The sequence below is a fragment of the Doryrhamphus excisus genome, linkage group LG8 (genome assembly GCF_037039965.1).
Source record: "Doryrhamphus excisus strain RoL-2023G ecotype Guam linkage group LG8, RoL_Dexc_Guam_v1.1, whole genome shotgun sequence".
In the NCBI taxonomy this organism is placed as follows: Eukaryota; Metazoa; Chordata; class Actinopteri; order Syngnathiformes; family Syngnathidae; genus Doryrhamphus; species Doryrhamphus excisus.
In genome coordinates, this window is record NC_136364.1 from 1,190,072 (window position 1) to 1,209,334 (window position 19,263).

General features: G+C 42.8%; 1 protein-coding gene across 1 annotated transcript; it reads right to left on the minus strand.

Moving 5' to 3' along the window:
* Window positions 1-770: 770 nt before the first annotated feature.
* On the minus strand, window positions 771-17,720 carry phf12b (PHD finger protein 12b). The gene is made up of 15 exons (XM_058080536.2): window positions 17,004-17,720; window positions 16,525-16,706; window positions 12,286-12,358; window positions 11,722-12,178; window positions 7,933-8,053; window positions 7,724-7,856; window positions 6,382-6,546; window positions 5,687-5,830; window positions 4,665-5,334; window positions 4,364-4,471; window positions 3,479-3,622; window positions 3,290-3,385; window positions 2,927-3,009; window positions 2,686-2,824; window positions 771-1,942 (listed from the first exon to the last, which is right to left on the minus strand). The coding sequence occupies exons 1-15, from the start codon at window positions 17,067-17,069 to the stop codon at window positions 1,512-1,514; spliced, it is 3,012 nt and encodes a 1,003-aa protein (XP_057936519.2). The 5' UTR covers window positions 17,070-17,720; the 3' UTR covers window positions 771-1,511.
* Between the last annotated feature and the right edge of the window lie 1,543 nt (window positions 17,721-19,263).

Consider the following 19,263-nt stretch of genomic DNA (forward strand, 5'->3'; position numbering starts at 1 on the left):
TTGGTAAGCTCAGTAGTATTTCACCAAGCTACGTAGCCTTCATTATTCCATGTAACACTTTTCAACTCCGTAAGGAAAAAGCCGAAACATAGCAAACTTTGGTGTTACACACTGCTTGTATACAAATATATATATATAATATATATTATACAAATGGCAATACAGCAGCCGACGTAAAGGCAAGAAATATCAAATAATTAAGGAATAATTAACAGCAACAATTTCTGTAATAATTAATGGGCATGCACGATGCAACGGACTTGAATTGAAAAAGTTCAGCATTTTTCTACCTGTAGATGTCATTTTTCACACCCTGGATAAGGACGATGCCATAATTTACGCTTCTGTGCTAACATTGTTTGACGATTTCCATTCAGCTTTGTTGTTTGTTTTTTCAGCTTCGCTTTTTCTTACCTTCACCTTGGTGACATTTTGGATGCTGTTTTAGTGCCGTCGGCCACTAAGACCACTGGTCTGTTAAGTGCGGTCCTGGGTTCACACCCAGGCTACTAAATATTATCATTTACAGTGTATATGCAGATTGTGCATAGGTGTGAATGGTTGTTTGTCTATATGTGCCCTGTGATTGGCTGGCCACCAGTCCAGGGTGTACCCCGCCTCTCACCCCAAGACAGCTGGGATAGGCTCCAGCACCCCCGTCCCCACAACCCTCATGAGGATAAGCGGTAGAAAATGAATGAATGAATGCAGTATACACCAAGTATGATGGCACCCTTAAACGGGTATCCGTCACTGCAAAGGAACGTTGACACCAGATGTTGTGAGTTTGTACTTAGAAAATCTTTCTGTATTTACAGAAGATACGAGCAGGTACAGACAAAGTGTGCAGTTACAGACAAGGACAAGCAGCACAAGATGTTAAAATGGGTGCTAATAAAACCAGACGGTATTTCAAGAGGACACTATCGCGGAAAAGGACAGACTAAGAACGAGTTTTATCACAAAATATCTGGTACTCTACAAAGTATCACAAATCCCATGGGCTGTACAGTGACACCCTCCTACCCCCCGCTCCCTCCCCAAAATGGTGAATCTACATGAAAGCCAAAGATTGAGAGGCACTGAATTATACACATTTACATAATATATACATATGAGCATCATGTACAGTATGATACAAAGTCAGCTACCTGTGGTGCAAAAGCAGCAAAAATAAAAATGCATTTAAGTCAAAACTACAAAAAGACATTTGTGCTAAACAGACAAAATCATGATACACAATACGTAATATACCGGCAAAAAAAGGAACACAGGCTATAGAATAATCGGAATCTTTGCCGAGAGTTGGTCTACTTGTGAACACAAGGTCAGTCATTTAAAAATAGAAGAGATTGTCAATAATACTTGTTCATGCAAAGATATAAACCATAGTAGATATTAACAATGACCTACAAAAAGTTAAGCTTTCCTGTTTGCAAGCCAACTGTATGTCTTTCCCTTCATGATACCGCAGGAGCTGCAAAGGAGGAGAGAAGGAGGAACTGTTGGCGCTACGGGGCGGAGACTGCGAGCGCTTGGTCGACGGGGACAGTTTCCATCTCATCCTGGCTGGAGGGGCTGCTGGCGATGGCGTGGGGAGGTGGTGGCATCGTGGTGGGTGCGGAGCCGCCGCCACCACCGCCGCCGCTTGTGCAACTGGTGGCAGAAGCGCCGCCGTCTTCGTCTTTGGGCTTCTTGCTGGCAAACTCCGTGATGCTGAACACAAACTGGAGGCAGCCCAGTTTGATGTAGCTGCCGTGGTGGAGCATGGCCGTGCCCTCCCAGCCTGCACCGCTGCTTCCGATCAGGCTGGAGCTGCTGGCCTTGCAGCTGCACAGTTTCTCCAAAGCGCCTTGCGGGTGGCTGCTCATCACTCCGCCAGCTGGGAACAGTCCCACCACCGACCCGGGAGCCTCGCCATCACTCCACTTCTTGCTACGACCTGGAAAGAATACACGCACGTCTTAGCAGCACATTTGTGGATTTTTTGCTCAAGGAAGAAAATAGTTTTGTGCAGCTAAATGCAGACATTAGTAGCATCGCTTATCATAAAAGGCCACCATTTTTTATATTGTCACTTCATGTTTTTTTGTCAAGCATTGGGATTTCACACTTTATCCAGTAGTCCTGAATGCACCATATTTGCTGTGAGATGCAGAAATGAAAGGTTTCATATCCAACTTCTACACTGTCACTGCCCTTCCATCTGAATCTAAATGTTAAGGTGTTCATGTCTTGAAGAGAGAAAGGGAATCATCACAAGTCACTTTTATTGCAAATGTTGATCAGAATCTGAAACAATGTGTTTATATTATGAGTCCCACTGACTTGCAAGTATGCATTTAGTTTGTCTTTGTAGCTTTACTATGGCCAGGAAGTAGCTGGTGCCATTGGGATGAGCAATGTGCCAGGCCTGTCTATTGTTGAGCCGTACAAAACGTTGTGCATCCTGTTTACTGGCATCTAATTGTCATATTTGGAGCTAAAGCTAATCACTAGCACTTTATATGGGATTGTCAATGTAAATTAGCATAGAGCTAGCCCATCTGGTTTCTGAATGACGAGTGTCTTAGAGCAGTCATAACGGACATGCTATATTTCTGTGTCTTCGTACTGGGAACCTGCCACCTGGCTGCTGACCTAGCAAGCAGAGACCAACGCTAGCACTGGATTCCGTGTACTTACTGATGATGCCTTGGACTTTAGCCACCAGGCCGCTAGGTGGCGATGGCGAGGCCTTTTCAGAGAAGTCGCAGGAGTAAAGGACGTTGTCGACTGTGGACCCGTGCTCGCTGTAGTTGAGCAGCTCGTAATGTTTGGTGTTCTGCCGACAAGCCAGCCAAAGCACATGAATGGTGAGTTCAGCAATATGGGGGGGGGGGGGGGGGGGGGGTCATTATCATTCTATTGCTCGTTACTCCTTTACCTCGTCATAGAATATACAGGCGTGCTTCCCCGATATGTAGTTGCAATGACCGTAGTTTGTAAGGCACACGTCCATATCAGCACCTAGATAAGAGACATGAATAGTTCACATGGCAACCAAGACAAAGACAACCATGGCAGGAAATATCCAAGCAGTCAACAGTCACGACTGCAATGTTCTGTTGGTGTGCTATCAACACAAAGTACAAATACATGCTGTATCTCTGTGTAATGCTAATCCTTCAATCATTCCAGCAGTCTCCTTCATTGCAAATGTTCATCTGTCAAGCTAGCAGGGGGAGGAGCCAGCCATATGCATTTCCTGGTGGTGCGGTAGAGAAATACATATTGTGTCATGTCTTACCAGATCCTATGTATAACGTCCTATAGCACATGCTGACAGATTTGCCTTTCCCTGTCAGCGGGTAGAAGACCGCTCGGGCTTGCAACTTATTCTGATCTGCAAGAAAGGAAAACAAAGCCAAGAGTGAAACTATGGAATATTTACTGTACATGAAATCCAACATGCATGAAATAGAAAGGTGGAACTTACAGTCCCGGACGGGCGTGGCGGGCTTGGGTGTGTCGCTGCTGGCTGTAGGACGGGTGTCGGGGTCTTTGCATGGGAATAGCTGTTGGATTCTCTGCCAGGCCAGCATTTTGATCATCTCTGCATCCAACTTGTCCAACTGGATGCCTGATGCAACATACGACACACAATATAACACACAATATAACACACAATATAACACACAGGTCCACATCATGAAATGACATATTGTGGCTCTTAATCTGGCAGGGCCAATCATGAGCTATATAAAAAAAAGCCAAGACGGGCTTTTAAACACTAGGACATCACAGTAGGTCATGACTCGATACAAGTGGAAGACGACACCGTTAGTCAGACTAAGAACACCAAACTCATCACACAGTAACTTAACACTCCAGAAGGTATACAAAAAAGGACCAATACAAGTCTAAAATAAAAGTTTAATTGGATGACAAGCAGCATAGAAAATGGATGGTGCTGCAATGTTGCCTCTGTCCAGAGGGAGACTGAAATCATTGCAGCGCCCCAACAGGCAATAATGAATACTTTGCATTATTAATTAATTCTTTCATTTTCCACTGCATATTCTCACGAGGGTCGTGGGCATTATTGGGGGAAAAAAATTTGACTCGCATTGGTTCTTGCTTGTACATTTCTTTGGTAGTTAAGTTGCTATGTGATGAGTGTAGCGTTCTTTGTAAGACTGTTATATTGAATGGCACAAAGATGTCACATTAGCTGCACCGCTGGTTCAAAGTTTCATAAATAAGAAATAGTATGTCAACTGCTGCATAATATATCTTAGTCTACATTACAGATGAAACATGAACATTTAGGGTATTTTCAATAGGGTTTGTAGAATCCCCCTAATGAAAGTAATCCACGTACCCCCCTTATCATCCATGTGGTCTTTCATGCAGTTGGAGAGGTGTGAGATGGTGGAGGTGGTGGTCCTGGGCAGTAGTGTGCCTGGCACTGCAGGGCCAGTCTTTACGTCTGTAGACAGCAAGAAGACAGAAGGAGTGGCTAACATGAAGAGTGAGCATGCCATGTATATGTCGTTCACCCCGTGTACAAGTGGAAGGACCACATGGCAACCGTTACCTCAATACCACATTCACACCTGTGAAAAGTTTAGTTCTTGCACTTTGCTATCGTTTCTATTCCAGAGAAGTGCTAAGGTACGTACCAGAATTGGGTGGGTGTTGATCTTGGCCGTCTTTAGGGGGTGTTTTGGACCGGGCACTGATGGTTTCATCACTGCTGATGCCCTCTGCCTGGGTGCGATGGTTCTGTTGGTTACTAGAGCATATCGTTGGAGAACCCGGGCAGTGTTGTGGAGTGCATGCCTCTGCAGTGCTGCTGGGCTCCTTTTTGAGCGTTTCGGCACCTAAGTGGTTGACCAGGTCTCCGCCAGCAGCCGAGTCGGTTGTGTCTGGTTTCAGTCTTTGCAGCTCTCCCTGTATGCAACACTGGGACTCGCTTTTACAGTCTATAGGTCCGTTTGCCTTGGAAGGGTCACACTCATGTACAGGTCCATTATGGTTCCTACAGTTCTGGCATGGTGGCACGCTGCATTTACAAGCAACTTGCTGTCCTAGGCTGTCCCTGGGTGAAGAGGTCCCTTGGTGGTCATCGGGTGCACTGCAGAGTTTGGAGTAGGGATCAGGGGAATAAGTCCTTTCTAAAGAAGGCTGACTTTTCACATCCTCTGGTGTCGTACAAGACTGACAAATGTCTTTTTTGTCAGAGTCCCACTGTGCTGCTGGCGATGTGGATAATGAGGTGGATGAAGATGTTTGCTTGGTAGACAAGTGTCGCATGATGCTGCACTGAAGGGCGATGACGTCCTGAAGCCACTGTTTGAGACACCAGGACAACATTAGATAATGACAGTCAAATACAAGGTGATGTTGAGCTTAATGTAGCCACACTTTGTAGGGAATACTGCTGCTTAGTGATGGGCCCATCCATCAGCCACTGATTAGTATAGGCCCACTTTCACAAAAAAAAGTGATGACTGCCTCTCAAAGCCAATCACAAATACTGATGGCCGCGTGGCAACAAATCCTGTGCGTGCTATGTCACGTAGGGTTGCCAACACCCGTATTGAGACGACTTTGCCGTGAGAAGCGACACTATTCTATAAATATTGACGCTTTCAGTTTGACAGCTTCACACAGGTTAAGTTAAAGTATTTTTCCTTCCTACCTCCTGTTGCTCATCTTCTGTGGTGAGATGTTTCCTGTGCTGGTGTTCAGGGACGCCGCTGCAGACCAACTCCAACTGCCGCATCCCAGCAGGGTGCAGACTGGAGGGTGGGTTTCTGTACTGACACTTGATGGCATCTGGCACCTGAGATCAAACGGCAACTGTTAGAGAAGATAGCAATGCATGGTGGCAGACCACCACACTGTATCCAACCGGGCAAACTCCCAACTGTTTAATATGCACGTTTGCAACCCCCGATGTAACAATGGTTGGCCAGTGAACTTAACACCTAGTGACCAATGTAGAGTACTACAGTCACTATTTCAATCGTCTTATCAATGCCATTTGTACTTTTGTTCACTTTTATGCTGGAAAACACTTAATTTAGGTGACAAATACATTGTATGCTTAATTATGTGTATGTACACATAAGCATAAGCATGACCGAGTATGATGTGAAAGATAAAGCATAAAGGATTTTCATATACATATTATTCCTCACTTGTATTTACCATCCAAAAGACCAAAACTACACAAACGGATTTCATTTCTGTCAACATTTTCTCATCTTTTAATAGTTAATACAACAGGCAGTTCATTCAGTTTGTCAACAAGTGTTTGTTTTGCTTAGTTACATGTTGTTGTGAAGAAGTACCAAAATGAATAGTGATATGGAATACTCCAGTGCAGCCTACCTTGATGGTCTTTTTGTTGTACTGCCGAGTGGTCCGATAGTTGGGTGAATACTGTCGATGTACTCTGCGCAGGAAGTCCAACTTAACAGCATGTTGGGACATTCTGTCCTGGAACTGGTCGAATAGCTGACAGCGGCTGGACAAGCTGAGGCTCCTCTGATTCAGCTGTGCAACAGAAAAAACAGAATATATAGTAAGAATAAACGTTATATTATCCTGACAAAATGGGTTACAAGTTGTCCTTGGGTTACGAGCAAGGACTGTTACTACATGCTTTGAAGTTGGCTCTTATTACAAAATTTCCAAACTTTAGAACACCCACAATATTTTAGGAGAAAAATAGATTTGTCCATAGATAATTCACACCGGTCTACAAGCTGCACGCTTCCACGTCGTGACATGGACTAGTTAGTACAGAGAAGCAGGTGAAGCCCCATACAGGGCCCAGTAAGGTGCACTGTAGTCGGACACAGTCTTCCGAGCAGCCCTCGTGTGTCACCACGTTCTCTTTCTTCAGACATCCATCTAACATTACTGAGGGTACAACTACATCTAATGGTCACATTTGGTATTACAGTTTACTGCATGGACCCCCAGCCACCTCTCCTGAGAAAAACACAGCGGCTTTTACACCAGAAATTACTACAAAGTTGAAATAATCATTTAATTCAATCATTTATTCTTTTTCTATTTGCCTATTTTTCTTGTCCCATTTATTGCCTTGGTGGTGTTATTTTTATTTTGTCATAAAGTGATGCGGCTCATTAAGACATTTTTGCAGAGCTGCCGGAAATGTGAATTTCTCTGAAGATCAATAAAGTAGTCTGTGGCTTATTGGGAGGAGGAAGCAGAAAGGTTAACATATAAAACAATATGGCCACTGTGCCGAGTTATTACTGTGGCTTTCACTGGAAAAGATGCTTCATCATGCTGAAGAACACCATCTAGTATATCCTCAATGGTGCTTGTGACAGGTTTAACACCGAAAGTGCTGCCAATACTGGTGGGCGTTTCTCCTCTCAGCGCCATGATGCCATTATAAATACGATAGTTCATTTGCACTTCTACAATGATTGCTTTTCTTTTCCATGGCTCATCCCCAAGTTCCACCAGATGAGCCTGCCCTTATCCCTGGGAGACATGACGTGGGAAAACTTCCATTATTAAGCAATGTGTGTCGCTTTCAAGGAGATCCTGTATTCAGCCGCCGTGCATGAGTCCTTGCAGCATGCAGGCCCCTGCTGTGCATGCTGAATGAAACTAGCAAATTCACGGACCAAAATGAAGCTTTTCATGTACGTAACCCGAGGACCACCTGTACTCGCATTACTGTGTATCTTACCACTAAGTGCTCCACATGATTTGGGCACATCCATTTGCCAGCAGGTAAAGCTGTAAGCGGCGGGTCGAGACAGTCCGTGTGGAAGAGGAGAGGACAATAGTCACACTGGATCAAGGGAGCCAACCTGCAGCTCCTACAGGAGATCATAGAAGATAAGCAATAAGCAACCAGGAAGATGCTATGTGTGTATTATGTCTGTATTAGGGTACCTGTTGCATGAGAAGCAGACTTTGACCGGTAAAGGTACCAGACCATTGGGATCGAGCTCATACTGCGGTCTCCTGAACGGCTTCCCCAGTAATTCCTCCTTTTTCCTCCGTTTGCTGCTACCTGAACACACAGACAAAGATGTTCTTACTCAAGAAAAACGTCAAAGTGCCGCACATGTTCCAAGACAACTTTGGAGTATAGCTGCCTAACTTAGTCCAGCGTAATCTGCCACCAAATTGACTACGTAGATTAATAAGAGTATTCAACACACATCTGAAATGTACATTTGAAATGAGTCTAATTATAATTCATATGCCAGGGCATACATGGTGTTAAATATATGACACATTATATGAAGCTGCAGAAATCTTTACAAGGATGTTCTATTCTTTGTACATTTGGAAATTCCATGGTTGCAGTTTTAGCTTTTTTTTTTTGAGTACAGGATGCTAAAATTAATCTTAGTTATGTTGTCTTGATCTATAAAAACCTATCAGGAATATATGATGGTTTTATTGAGAGGCTCTGATAGCAGTGGATGTCAGTAATGATGTCATAGTTGGATACTGCTGGGGGGGTGCTAGCGTTCCAAAGTACTACTATTTCACCCTCTTCCTGCTCAGCGCATGCAAGCAACACCCCACAGGGTTACCCTAGGATATTTTGAAGCTGTGGTGGTGGGCTGCATGGGAGGGTAGACTGCCACCACCGTGTCATGGCACATCTGCAATTTTTTTAAATGACAAGTAGCAATTTTCTGACTTACAGTGCATCCGGAAAGTATTCACAGCGCTTCACTTTTTCTACATTTTGTCATGTTACAGCCCCATTCCAAACGAAAGCCATCAGACCAGAGAATTTTGTTTCTCATGTTCTGAAAGTCATTCAGGTGCTTTTTGGCAAATTCCAGACGGGCTGCCATGTTCCTTTTACTAAGGAGTGGCTTTCGTCTGGCCACTCTACCATACAGGCCTGATTGGTGGATTGCTGCAGAGATGGTTGTCCTTCTGGAAGGCTCTCCTCTCTCCACAGAGGAACGCTGGAGCTCTGACAGGGTGACCATCGGGGCCTTGGTCACCTCCCTGACTAAGGCCCTTCTTCCCCGATCGCTCAGTTTAGAAGGCCGGCCAGCTCTAGGAAGAGTCCTGGTGGTTCCAAACGTCTTCCATTTAGGAATAATGGAGGCCACTGTGCTCATTGGGACCTTCAAAGCAGCAGAAATGTTTCTGTATCCTTCCCCAGATTTGTGCCTCAAGACAATCCTGTCTCGCAGGTCTACAGACAGTTCTTTTGACTTCATGCTTGGTGTTTGTGCTCTGACATGCACAGTCAACTGTGGGACCTTATATAGACAGTTATTATATTTCCAAATCATGTCCAATCAACTGAATTTACTGCAGGTGGACTCCAATTAAGCTGTAGAAAGATCTCAAGGATGTTCAGTGGAAAAAAGATGCACCTGAGCTCAATTTTGAGCTTCATGGCAAAGGCTGTGAATACTTATGTAAATGTGATTTTTTTGTTTTCTATTTTTAATAAATTCAAAAAAAGTCACAAAAAAAACCCTTTTTCACATTGTCATAATGGAGTATTTTGTGTAGAATTTTGAGGTAAGAGATTAATTTAATACAATTTGGAATGAGGCTGTAACATGACAAAATGTAGAAAAAGTGAAGCGCTGTGAATACTTTCCGGATGCACTGTATTTACAGTGAAGAAAATAAGTATTTGAACACCCTGCTATTTTGCTATTTCTCCCACTTAGAAATCATGGAGGGGTCTGAAATTTTCATCGTAGGTGCATGTCCACTGTGAGAGAGATAAACTAAAAAGAAAAATCCAGAAATCACAATGCATGATTTTTTAACAATTTATTTGTGTGATACAGCTGCAAATAAGTATTTGAACACCTGTGTATCATCTAGAATTCTGACCCTGAAAGACCTGTTAGTCTGCCCATTAGAAGTCCACCTGCACTCCATGTATCATCCTGAATCAGATGCACCTGTTTGAGGTCGTTAGCTGCATAAAGACACCTGTCCACCCCATACAATCAGTAAGACTTTAACTTGTAACATGGCGAAGACCAAAGAGCTGTCCAAAGACACCAGAGACAAAATTGTACACCTCCACAAGGCTGGAAAGGGCTACGGAGCAATTACCAAGCAGCTTGGTGAAAAAAGGTCCACTGTTGGAGCTATCATTAGAAAATGGAAGAAGCTAAACATGACGGTCAATCTCAATCGGAGTGGAGCCCCATGCAAGATATCACCTCGTGGGGTCTCAATGATTCTAAGAAAGGTGAGGAATCAGCCCAGAACTACACGACAGGACTTGGTCAATGACCTGAAAAGAGCTGGGACCACCGTTTCCAAGGTTACTGTAGGTAATACACTAAGACGTCATGATGTGAAATCATGCATGGCACGAAAGGTTCCCCTGCTTAAACCAGCACATGTCAAGGCCCGTCTTAAGTTTGCATATGACCATTTGGATGATACAGAGGAGTCATGGGAGAAAGTTTTATGGTCAGATGAGACCAAAATAGAACTTTTTGGTCATAATTCCAATAAGCGTGTTTGGAGGAAGAAGAATGAAGAGTACAATCCGAAGAACACCATCCCTACTGTGAAGCATGGGGGTGGTAGCATCATGCTTTGGGGGTGTTTTTCTGCACATGGGACAGGACGAGTGCACTGCATTAAAGAGAGGATGACTGGGGCCGTGTATTGTGAGATTTTGGGGAACAACCTCCTTCCCTCTGTCAGAGCATTGAAGATGGGTCGTGGCTGGGTCTTCCAACACGACAACGACCCGAAGCACACAGCCAGGAAAACCAAGGAGTGGCTCCGTAAGAAGCATATCAAGGTTCTAGCATGGCCCAGCCAGTCTCCAGACCTGAACCCAATCGAAAATCTTTGGAGGGAGCTCAAACTCCGTGTTTCTCAGCGACAGCCCAGAAACCTGACTGATCTAGAGAAGATCTGTGTGGAGGAGTGGGCCAAGATCCCTCCTGCAGTGTGTGCAAACCTGGTGAAAAACTACAGGAAACGTTTGACCTCTGTAATAGCAAACAAAGGCTACTGTACCAAATATTAACATTCATTTTCTCAGGTGTTCAAATACTTATTAGCAGCTGTATCACACAAATAAATTGTTAAAAAATCATGCATTGTGATTTCTGGATTTTTCTTTTTAGTTTATCTCTCTCACAGTGGACATGCACCTACGATGAAAATTTCAGACCCCTCCATGATTTCTAAGTGGGAGAAATAGCAAAATAGCAGGGTGTTCAAATACTTATTTTCTTCACTGTATTAACCTATTAAACTTTTTCTACAACTAGCAGAACATGAAAGGAGAATATTGCAAAGCTAGCAAAGTTGCTAAGGGCACTGCCAACAGTTCATTTGTACTTTATCTCCACCCAGTCTGCTCCTTTGTCATGTTTGAATAGAAGACGTACAAAATGAACGTCAGCTGGTGAGCTACTGCTTGCATACCAGCTAGCATACAAAGGGAGACTCGTGTTCGCGTCACTGCACAACTTGGACACACAACTAGTGTTTTGAAGACAAGCTACTGTATACGTGTAATTCAAGTATTACAATAAGCGAGTACATTTTAGGGATATTGTTAATTCTCCCGATAATAAAAAATAATGAAAGTCAACACAAGATACATCGTGTTGTCACAGACCAGTGATTCCAGTGCATGCTTATCAAAATAAAGTGCAGTGGAACACTTTTAGAGATATGAAACAGCAGAGGACGTGACTGCCATCTGACCTGGTAGTGCAGTGGTGCATGTGAGCTCACTGGGAAGCTGGAATTGCGTGGGATTTCGCTCCATGGCGGCTGCTATGAGCAGCTGAAAGGGCCTCTTGAGAAGACGTGGGGTTGGAGCAGACAATGCCGTGCTCTCGAGCTCAGTGCCCTGAAAATCATCCTCTGGCTCGGCTGCCTCCTCTTCTCCATCATTCTGCTCCTCTGAGGGAGTAGGGGTTGACGAAGTATTGGAAGTTGGCGTGCCTGGCCGGCTGCTTGGCCTGCTGCTACTCCTACGATCCAAGAGGCGTACCTGGGCCACTCGGAGACCAGGGCCTGCTGCTCCAGCTCCTGGAGGTAGGCCATCAAGACGCAATGGCCCAGCACTGAGCTCCAGCTCCGTAGCTGGGGAGGAAGAGTGCTTAGCAGAGGCCTTTTCCAGTAGGCCATTTGTCTGCTCAGACTTTTGCTCTCTTTTCTGAAAAGAGATGAAAAGAAGTTTTACCTGGGTGCTCTTTTGTATCTCCAGCAGTATGACAGACAGCTTGGTTTGGGACCCCACATGGCCTAGAACACGTCCATTACCTTTTTTCTAACATTGCAGCGATGACACATCCATTCCCCTGGGGGAAGCATCTCTTCACTCAGGGGTGGGTCACTGCAATTCAAAGAGTCAAGTCAGTTTTTCCAGACAAAACAAACTTATTCATTTATCAATCATCTTAAATCAATTGCGTACAACCCCAGCTCTAAATTGCTCATGGTTTATTGGTCTTTCTTATCAAGTTAGTTAATTAAGTAACAACACGATTACATTTATATGCCCCCATTGGCTAATAGGGAGTGAAAGGAATGGACAGTGTTTACCAATAAATATATAGCTTATTCTGTGTTAAAGGAAAATAAACGAAAAAAGAAATGTATTGAAATATTTCCTAAATAAAAGTTAGAGTTAATTCATATTAATAAAACTAAACAAATATGTGTAAATAAAATTGCCCAAACTCCCCACCACACATGGAGCTCAGATTAGCAAACAACACTAAAAAAATAATTATATAATAATTAATATATGTACACCAATTAATGATAGTGACTAAAAAGATAAATACTGACAAATACTGACAAAATATAGGTTGTATGGTGATTAAGGAAATGGAAAAAATTTTTTTTTACATTTTTTACAAAATAAAAATTGGATAAGTGAATTTTGACAAAATAAATGTAAGTACATGTCAGAATAAATTGAGATGGATTATTACCAAATAAAAGCTGGAGTAAAAAAAAGTGGTGATGCTTATGGACTAAGCGTTAACTTATTATAATAAATGAATTAAATGTTGGTCTGCTTGCTTTGGCAAGAAAACCTGCTCACTGTCTCCATCTAGTGTACTAATGAATCACCTACACATTAAAAAAAGACACCTTCCCTTTAGAAAAGCTTTCAATACTCAAACTTAAACAGATGATTTGTCTTAAACATGTCAATAACCTTAAAAGGTGCAGTCTGTCATGACTGGGTGCCACAGTGTGGGTGCTAGACTTCCAAAGTATTATAACCCACCTTCTTTCTACTCAGCATGCAAGCCACACCCCATGTAAAACACACATCAGTCAGTTAGCTTATACTTGTAATTATACAGCCGGAAGAGTCATTTGTTATTATCCAGTAAGGGTGTCACAAGATGTGATGTTACAAGACTTCTCGTTCCCGTGGGACGATAATAAATAAATGAAATCACACAATAAATGAAAACCAACTGGATAATTTTGCAGGCTTCAATATATTACCACATGCACACGTCTGTTTCCTCATCTCCTGCCTCCAAACAAGTAGGAAGGAAGAATTCACCCTGTGCACTACCTTGGCACGTTTGATCCATAGAACAAAGGCATGAACAATCATACAGTCTCTCGGTCTTGATGGGTGGAGGCGGGGCTGCTAGCATATACACCCAAAAGAAAGTACAGTTAAAATGTAATCTCGTACACCCAATCTAGTATTGTATCGTCTCATCTACTAGGTGTCTTGTGACATGCCCATTAGCCACTGAGTCAGTGCAGGTGTCAGTGGACACCATGAGCGAAATGACAATGTATACCAATTTAACTTGTACTACATTGGGTTTGCATTGTTCTACACTCTGTGTGTATTAGGGTTGGGCGATATGGACCTTAACATACATCACAATATTGTTGGGAAGTATCAGGATGTGACGATATAAAATTTAAATTCAGCCGAGTTTGTAACAAAGCTACAAACCTTTAGCCATATAATGAAATACACTCCTGTCAAATTGTAAAGCTGTATTTATTGGTAAGAAACTAGCTAACTTTTCTTATGGGATGTCAGCCTCTGCACACATTAGCCACATATACATGGATCCAAATATTGTAAATTTGCTCAAACAGAAAGAATTTGACTTTAACTCATACGTCCAGTTTTTCTTAAAAAAAAAAAGAAAGAAATATATATATATATATATATATATATCTGTATAAATCATATCCTGAGTTTAATTGTAAAACATTGATATTATATACCATAATACCAAAATTTGATATTTTCCTGTTTAAATTTATGCCGGGTGCGTTCTTTCAGCGCATACTCAGATGTGATGTCGCACCCAGCTAGAGACGTTCCTCGGTTTTAACAATGAAGGCGAGCTGTCAGCAATGGACTGCTGTGGAAAGTTAGTTTTTGATCCAAACTTTGAAAGAACAATTTCAAGACTGGACTGATGAAAAACTAGCAATATGAAGTTATTCTAACAAGCGAAAGAAAACTTGGGGAAGCCGATATCATGTGATATTGATGTTTCTGTTTTACTGTGCATGCCCCATTGACTATTCTGTTTGACTATAGCGGCACGTGTAGATCAGAGATTGGAATATTCTTTTCCATGTATACCATTGTTTTAAGAAAAGTCGGTCGGAAAGATTCCATTCAGAAAGAGGAAAAACTCCTCATGTAAACATGGCTACCGCTACTAAATCTTCAACTGTAATATTGTCTGTGGAGGTCATTAAGGAAGATGTAGTCACCAATGAAATTCTAACTACATATGGAAGATATTTTTATGACATTTTTTTGTTTATGCAGACATGGGGCAAACGGCGCTCTTCATTTGAAGGACGGTCACGGAAGTGTGTTCCGTGTATGAGAATGTCTATTCACATCTAAGACGAGCTGCATTCAAAATAAACATGCTTCTCGTATATTTTTCCACCCAAAATCTGCATCTTCAGACGTTGTAAAACATTTTTTACGTTAAAGAATTAAAACCCAACGTGGTGAAAATATACCCACGGAGCCAGAGTCATGCATGCACAGCTACTTGGCGTCCTAAATTAAACTGCTAGCTTCTATTCACGCTCTGTACGAGGAGATTCAGCCAGCTTTCACTGGCATTTATAACCATTTCAATCTGTTTAGAGCAGGAGGTCCGCCGAGTAAACAAACGTTTCTTCTCACGATGACAACATGACTCATCTTATGTATCTACCACAATATGCAGCCATCAACTCTTCTTTATAATTCATACAGGTGTAAGTCATTTTCCTATCATTGGAAGTATATACAAAATATCGCCCATCCCTAGTGTGTATGTACGAGCCACAGAGACAGAATGTATGGCTGACAAAAGGGCTCACTCCGTTCATGCCACTGTTCTAACAAACATGCCAAGATGCTGAAACCAATGCAGAGACTGATTCCTCTTCCTGTCTGTTTGGAGGCCGGGGATGAGGAAAACAGGCACATATGCACATGGTAATACATTGGGGACAGCAAAATTATTCAGTTCATGTTCATTCATTCATCCATTGTGTGATTAATTGATTTGTTATCGTCCAAGTTGTAGTGTATATGAGACAGGTTTGTTCTCAACAAGACAACTTGTCAAATTTTCACATTTACTCCTATTAGTCAACATCTTTCTCAATTGGGTGGTTAGAGAAATAAGAAAGATAACAAAGAATGCCATAAAAAACGTTCAATGGTAGCCAAGTTATAGCTAGACTTTGTCAAATCACCATCATTAGCGGTATGGGCACCATAAGAAATACCCCCATGAAAAAACATCCCACCAGACACCTGTCCTACCTGGTCCACCTATTTGGGGGCCCTAGGAATTACCCAAACTCCCGACCACTCACGGAGCTCTGATTAGCAAACAACAAAGCTCACTAATGCGCGTGCGTGTGTTGCTCGGCACTCAAAGCAGGAAGAGGCGGGAAACAATGGCAGCGGTACATCGGAATGTTGGCGCTCTCTCTGCAGCTGGAGGAACCCACTGCAAACAGCCCCCCCCCCTTAACGGGGACCACTAACTGTGACGGGGAAGCCTGTCCGAATAGTTGGAGCGCATATGCAGTTGTTTTTGCGGTATATTTACGCGTTGTTCTTCCACGTAACACAAGCTATCGGTTAGCAGTTCGATATCCGAATCCATGCAAAGTACCACCGAGCAAACACTTCCAAGAATATCATTCTTAAGCGTACAACATCGTCCACATCAGAAGATGCCATTTATTCAATGCCAACCACCTTCTCCTGAGATGGATTTTTAACAGGGCTGCTAAAATGGCGGTAGAGGAGAATGAAGCCGGGAGGTCGCCATATTGTAAACAGACGCCATTTTTCAGTCACGGTGGTCTGCATATGTCCACCAAGAAACCTTCCGCGCTATAACAACCCTACACAAACCGCATTCGAAACGATTCTTTTATTTCCAAATGTAATATTTAAATGACACATCGGTCGCATATGAGAAAGAATCTGATAAGCGATAATTCGGGGTTGAGAAAATGGAGCGAACTTACCAGCACTGGAGGTGGAAGGCTGCCGGACAGTGGTCGCAGCACAGCAAATCGCCACCTTCCCTACAACTGTCGCAGGTGTCGTGGTTGGTGGCCCTGCCGCTTCTGCGAACGTCTCTCCCCAACTTCCGACTCCTCTTCTCCACCTCCTCGGACTTCGGGGGCGCCAGAAGTGTCTGAATTTGCTGTGAAAGTAATTTGGACGAGTCGGTCACGACTTTCCCGTCAAATCATCTCATATGCAGTGCATATATATGCATATAATGCATTCGGCGTGGATGTCCACGGTTGACATGGACACGGCAACGTCGTGGCCTTCTTTACCGATTCAAACTACTTGTTAATCAACGCGAGAAATGATATTGACTGAACTGCTGGTTATAAATACAGTATGAACAGTACTTGATAAGGGTATATACAAAACCACACACACAAACCACAGGCTACTTTTAGTCTGGCTCTCTTGGGCCGAGCAACCTTACCTCCATTAAGCCCCCGGAGGTATCCAAATCGTACACAATCGTCGGGGTCTCCATTTTGTCCCACATTCATCCAGGGTAGAAGTAACAAATTAAACAAGTGATGCGAATGCCAATCGCGCGAACAACGACGAGCAGTAATCCGACAAGGAGTGTGTTAATGAAAATGTTTTGGACAAAAAAACGCTAGCCTAGAAATGCTAGCTGTCGTTAGCCGGCTAATCAGCTAACGACGACGCAAACCAGTCAAGGTTGCAGGGCTAGCGGCTAGGCTAGGTTGTCTTAAGGGCTTCACAAAAACAAAAATAGACGACACTGGTGTGATAAAATCCTGTAAAGGTTAAGACCAAGCCAACGCGGCGTATCTTCTATCCAAACACGACTGTCGTGTGCTACAAAACCTCCGTCTGCGGCCTAGCTGGCCAGCCATGATTGTTGCTTCTGCTCCTGCAAAAAGGAGCCTTGCAAATCTGGAAACCCCTCCGCTCCCATTGTCAACAGATGATGTAGCCCCAAAACACCAACGCCAAATCAGCCTCCTGCGATCCAAGTGCACAGATTTCCGAAGCGTTTGCGATATAATCTCCAGAAACGTTGAGCCGAGACACAGATTTGCTGGATATTATTGTTGTGAAAAAGGCAGCGGATCTTCACGGGCTGCTAGCAACATCCTCTCCCCGTTGGCACAACCGCGAACCGCCGGCCGCGCATGCGCAGTGGAGCGGATATAGCAAGGGCAAGTGGCAACATTTAAAATGAAGATTTTGGTGGCTTGTTTTCGCTATTTCCGGTTGCCGGTGCACGAGAACCGAAATGTAAACAGAGGAGGAACTATTAGCTTCGTCATCATTTTAGCCAAAACCTTGATATAGCGAGTACCTTTTGTTAACATTGTTCTTTATTTTTGGCAGTCATAGCTACGGTCACTTCATTTGAATTGACGAGAAACGACGAAACATGTTTTCTTATATATGAACGTTCGAAAGTGATCTTTGCAAGATTTTGAGGACCAGAGATGTTGGTATCTGACAATGGCCCACAGTTTGGTTCCAAAGACCTGGGGCCTACAAAGTGCGGCCCGGGGGCCATTTGCAGCCCACAGCTGTTTTTATTAGCCTGTGGCACATTCTAAAAAATATAAATTAACAAGAGAACTAAAAATACGGAAAAAATGGAAAAAAATCAGCTATCATTTTACAAGAATTACAAGTTTTTCATCCATCAAGAGAAAGTTGTAATTTCACAAGAATAATGTCATAATAATATAAATATAAATATCAGAATATTATGAGAAACAAAAAAAGAATGACACATTTTTGTAAATTAAAAATAAAATTTGACATAGTAATAAAGTCATAATATTATATTTACACTTTTGAAAAAAGAACGTTGAACTATTTGGACATTTTTATTGAAAAAAAGGAACAGCAATAATTTCTTTCATTTTTAAAAAGTAGAAATATGTGAGAAAAAAATGAGTACAGTTGTAATTTTTTATCAATTAGATTGTGGAAAAAGTTCTGATATTATGAGAATAAAATCAAAATATTAAGTGAATAAAATCCTAATTATAATCCTAATTATTTCAAAAAATAACTGTATTTTAACAAGAATCAAGTGGAAATATTGTGAGAAATGATCACAATCGAATGACAAAAAAAGTTGCACATTTACAGGAATAAACAGGTAATATTATCGGGAAAAGTCAAATCACAAAGCTGAAATGCAATTTTATATAACCTCTTAGCATATCTACATGTGTTGCGAAGTTGCCTCCTGGTCCTCGCTGGAAAAACGTTTGGTACAGTCCAACCTCCAGAAATGTCAGCTAAAAGGAGGGTGAAGTGATGTTCAGTGTAATACCATATGTGTCCACCAAGGGGCGTCAAAGAGTGAGGTGGGAAAAAGAGTGTAGTGGAAGTGTGTGTTATGAAGCATTCATGTGAGAAGCAACCTGAAGCCTCAGAGAATGTAGTTTTTCGGTCTGAGAGTCCCTCGGGTGCATTTGGTCCCCCTCCAGGCTGGTCGCCAAATGCCTTTTCCAAAGGAGTGGCTTCCGTCTGGCCATTCTACCATGCAGGCCCAACTGGGGCCGCATTGCTGCAGAGATGCTTGTCCTTCTCCTCTTGCCACAGAGGAACCCTGTCAGAGTGATGGCTGCTCACTTTAGACAAACAACCAACTCCATGAGGAGTCCTGGTGCTTCTGAACTTCCATTTAGAAGCATGTGTGAGCTGAAACGAGCTTGTCACTGCCGTCCTTC

Bases quoted from the DNA above. Each gene is read 5' to 3' on its own strand.
- phf12b (XM_058080536.2), bottom strand. From the start codon at position 17,069: ATGTGGGACAAAATGGAGACCCCGACGATTGTGTACGATTTGGATACC. The intron at 8,054-11,721 runs GTCAGATGGCAG...CTGTGTGTTCAG, and splicing joins ATGCACCACTGCACTACCAG to GTAGCAGCAAACGGAGGAAA. The intron at 2,825-2,926 runs GTAAAGGAGTAA...GCTTGTCGGCAG, and splicing joins CCTGTATATTCTATGACGAG to AACACCAAACATTACGAGCT.